The sequence below is a fragment of the Piliocolobus tephrosceles genome, chromosome 15, assembly GCF_002776525.5.
Source record: "Piliocolobus tephrosceles isolate RC106 chromosome 15, ASM277652v3, whole genome shotgun sequence".
Classification (NCBI taxonomy): domain Eukaryota; kingdom Metazoa; phylum Chordata; class Mammalia; order Primates; family Cercopithecidae; genus Piliocolobus; species Piliocolobus tephrosceles.
Genome location: NC_045448.1, coordinates 54,697,490 through 54,701,981, shown reverse-complemented (window position 1 = coordinate 54,701,981; position 4,492 = coordinate 54,697,490). Strand labels below are relative to the sequence as shown.

Sequence of the window (4,492 nt, the reverse complement as noted above, 5' to 3'; positions counted from 1 at the left end):
TTCTCCTGTGTGACATTTGACACATGTAATACTTACTTAACATGATGATGGTATTAAAATAATAGGAAACTTCTTTAGTCCTTTGTTTATTTGGAAAGTCATTCCCTAATGTCATGTTGTTTTATATACATTTGATCTCAATATCATCATCAAGGAGTTAACCTTTCCAATGAACAAGCTCACCCTGCCCCTTCATCTCTCTTCATTTCTTATCTTGCAGTAGGTAGAAGAGAAAGAGGCCAGCATTCATTCTCCAGGCCATGGAGGATAGCAATAGAGATTTGTTCCTTAAATAGAATAGTAGTTTTCAAAGTGTACTAGCAAGGTATTTGAAATTGTCCAAGTAGAGAGAGGGACACCAAGTGTGCAAGGCTCTGGGGACGCCTATCCCCACTTTAATTACACCAGCTGTGCTTTGTTTTTGCTTTTTCTAAAAACTTATGTATTCAATTCTATATAAAATGTTCGTTTAAGGAAGGATTCCATTGCTATAAAAAGTTTGAGAATCATGGAATATGTGCAAGTATATGCCTACAACACTGGAAATTCCCCAGTCTTTTGCATTAAAGGTCTGCCTCTTTTAATATAATTTTATGCTATAGAAAAAATCCTTCCTTTTTATATTCTCCGTTGCTTTATCAGTTACATGTGAAGCTTCCCAAGTGATAGGACAAGTTTAGGGGACAGTATTGTATGATTCAATTAGACTCTCAGTTTCTTTTCTGGTTAATAGGATATCTGTTGTGGGTGGTGGTTGAAAATCTTGATGCTTACTATACTGAAATTGTGAGTTCTTGTTAGCCACCATCATTCAGCCTGAATGTTCACTGTACACAGCAATACAGAAGGCATTAAGTAGCTCCAACTGAATAATGTTCACATTAACCAGGATTTTAAAAACTCTTTGTTGATAATATTTTATGGTTATATTGATCATCACATACATTTATTTCTAATCGCTGGTTCTTTTTAAAGAGTTTAATAACAAAATACTCAACTGTAGTAACAAATTATTCAGAGGATTTTATAATTCAACACAGACAACAGTATGTGAAAATAATTTTTAAATGGTTAACTTTATTTTATGTCTCGCCAAATAACATATATCATATATGCTGTAATGTTCATTGAAATTAAAGATTCCATGAGACAAGTTTAAATTGTTCATACTAAATATTTTGTAATGACATTTTAATCTTAGAATACTACATTTTTGCTTGTTGAAAACACAGTTGAGTAAAATTATTTCAGTGTCAGACATTTTTAGTAACACAGTCACTTAGCTTTCAGAACAGAAAGTTCCTTTTTCACCCTACTCTCTACTACTACTATTCTAGTATACATAGTCTTAAGAACATATAGTATCTATTGTGCAGTATAAGCATTACAATTTTTCTCTTCTATTAGTATCTAATACTAAAATTAGAGTATTCAAGTTTAGAGATGGTTTTTTCATTAGAAAAGTTTGTGCGGTCAATGCGAGAACTAGGGCTTCCAACCTTGCTCAGCCAGGACTTCCTACAAAAAACAGATAAATAAATAAAATTAGCATATAAAGTATACATGGATCAGCTAAAATGATCCCACAGTAAGTATTAATGGGAGTTTACCTTTACTAAGCAACTTTTTGCATATATGTGATATTTAAACTTGTTTACATTGTATATATCACTCTAAGAATACCACAGAGTATAATGTATAATTAAATATGGACAAAGAAAATCTAATAAATTAAGCACAGTCAATTCCTGATGATTTTATAATAGGGTTATCCCCCACCCCCCAACTTAAAACACTCCAAGGCCACTGTTACCTAGCTCTTATACTCAAAACGATCAAAATATTTTTATAGGGAGCTTAGTAATAAAAACAATTCACTATTGTTTCCTCATTACTCAGCACGTGGTAGATGTTTCATATATTTATGTGTATGTAAATATATATATATATACACACACACACACACGCGCACACAGACATATATATGGTGAGAGAGATCAATACTAAAAGAATAAAGAAGAAACATAATTTTCCAAACACATTAAAGTAAGAAAAATTGCTCATCTACTTTTATCTATTCAAATACTGTTTCTTATCACAGATTAACAAAGTGATTGCATTAAACGACAAGTTGAATGCTCTGAAATATTTTTCTGATAATTTAGTGCAATGGTTTATCTTATTAGTGATATCCATATATTTAATTTATGCATTAGAGCACTTACCCAAGATGTTTCCTATATGGTTCGGGCCTATTGTATATTGCTGACATCTCAGATAACACTGAGGAGTTTCCAGAATCTTTCTACCTATTACTAATTAGTTGGGATGATAGATCCGTTGGGACTATGGGTTTATAAAACAAGGCTGTTTTATACAAATGATGGCTTTTATATCTGTTGCTGTTGTAGAAACATCCTATGAGTTTCCTCATATCCCCAAATTATTTCAGGTTGCGAAGCTAGGGCTGTATACAGCTATGCAGTATGATATGTGACAATCTTATATAACTTTAGATTTAAAATATTTTTTAGGTTAGCTGAAAATTCCTCTTAATCAGGCTAGAGAAGAATTCCAATGATTCAAATTGCTATTGTGCTTTTTAACCCTTTATTTGGATCTTATTTGTGACAGTTTAACTGGCTGAGGTTAATTTAGACCTCTTTTTCTTTAGCTCAGTCAGTTGAAATCTTTAAAATGAAAATTTCATGCATTGAAGGAAAAACTCAATTCTTGCGAAAAGGAGCTGATAGCTTCAACTTTACTAGTCACATCTTCTTGAAACCTCCTAGAAAAGAGAGACCACAAATAATACTGAAAGCTAAAATTTATTAAGCACTAACAACTTTTTTATTTGGGAGTGGGGGGACAGGGTCTCACTTTGTCATCCAGGCTGGAGTGCAGTGGCACGATCATGGCTCACTGCAACCTTGACCTTCAGGGCTCGAGTAATCCTTCAGCCTCAGTCCCCCAGGTAGCTGGGACTACAGGCATGCATCACCACACCTGGCTAATTTTTTTTGAATTTTAGTAGAGACAAGATCTCACTATGTTGCCTAGGCTGATCTCCTGGCCTCAAGCAATCCTCCCTCCTCAGCCTCCCAAAGTGCTGGAATGACAGGTGTAAGCCACTGCAACTGTCCAAGCACTAACAATTTGTTCGGCGCTATGCTAAGTTCTTTATGTGTCTTTCATTCCACATATGAACCCTGTAAGTCATAGGCTATTATTGCCCCCAGTTATTGATGAGAAAAGAGAGGCACTTAAGAGATAGTAACTTGCACAGGGTGGTTAGCAGAGTGGTTGTGAGCAGGATTCGGATTCTGAGTATATTTTGAAGATATAGTAAAAGTAGATTTGCTGACAGATTGAATGTGGGTGTGAGAAAAGGAGAGGAGTGAAGGATGACACCAGAGTTTTTGGTGTGAGTAACTAGTTGGATAGGTTTGTCATTTACTGAAATGGAGAGCCTGTGAGAGGAGCAGATTTGTGGGAAGGGGAAGATCAGAGGCTCAGTTTTGGAATGTTACATTTGAGATGTCTGTTAGACATCCAAAGCGAGATGTTGAGTAGGCAGCTGGACCTACAAGTCTGGTTAGAGGAAATAAAATTTGGAATTTGTCAGCAGGTAGACAATATTGAAAGCTATAAGATTGGCTGGGATCATCAAGAAAATGAATCTAGATAGAAAAGATAGGTCCAATGACTGTACTTTGGGGGTTCTCCAATGTTAAGTGCTCACGAAGCAGAGAAAGAACCAGAAAAGGAGGAGAATAAAGCATCCAGTGAGGTATGAGAAAAACTGGTGCCCAGGGAGCCCAATCAAGCCCTCAGGAAGTAGAGAGGGATCCACCAGGCCGATGCTGCTGGCAGGACCAGTGAGGTGAGAAATGCGAACTGGCCATTGTGTTCAGCCACATGGACATCACCAGTGACCTTGGCAGGAGCAGTCGTGGTGGCATGAAAGCCATATTTGAATGGGCTCAAGAGAATGAGAAGGGAGAAAATGAAATCATGGAATCCGAGACTAGGACTACTGGGCATTGGAACTGCAATGACTAATCCACCTGAGCTGATAACTCAATGTATTGACCTAGTTGAGATACCTGCCTGTATCTTGTCCTCAACATCAGGGACTTCTTCCCCAGCCGAAAGTATGGCCTGGAGGAATCTATGCCACTGATGGGGCAGATGGTCATGGTGTTAGGAGGCTGGGCTCTGCTTCCTCTGGGGGAGGATGGCCACTTTGTGTCATGGCTTCATATATGCTTCCCCTGTTGCTAGGAACCACTCTGCTTGATCTGCCTCCTCAGTTAGGAGTGTTCTGGTCACCTGTCACTTGGAAGGCCCTGAGACCTCACTCTTTTTTTTTTTTTTTTTTTTTTTTTTTTTTCGGGGGCTCCCCCTTTTTCCCCGGCTGGTGTTCCGCGGCCGGGTCTCCCCCACCTGCCAGCCCTACCCCCCGGGTTTCTGCGACTCCCCCGCCCCCGCC

General features: G+C 37.8%; 1 protein-coding gene across 2 annotated transcripts in view; it reads right to left on the bottom strand.

Annotated features, from left to right (window-relative positions):
- Nucleotides 1–1,057: 1,057 nt before the first annotated feature.
- ACYP2 (acylphosphatase 2) overlaps nt 1,058–4,492 on the bottom strand; it is a 201,811-nt gene continuing 198,376 nt past the window's right edge. Inside the window, exon 4 of one of the 2 annotated variants that reach the window (XM_023190201.1) lies at nt 1,058–1,518. In XM_023190201.1, the coding sequence (XP_023045969.1) occupies nt 1,404–1,518 (115 nt within the window). In that variant the 3' untranslated portion in view covers nt 1,058–1,403. The remainder of the gene's footprint in view (nt 1,519–4,492) is intronic. The other variant, XM_023190202.1, reaches the window with a different exon arrangement.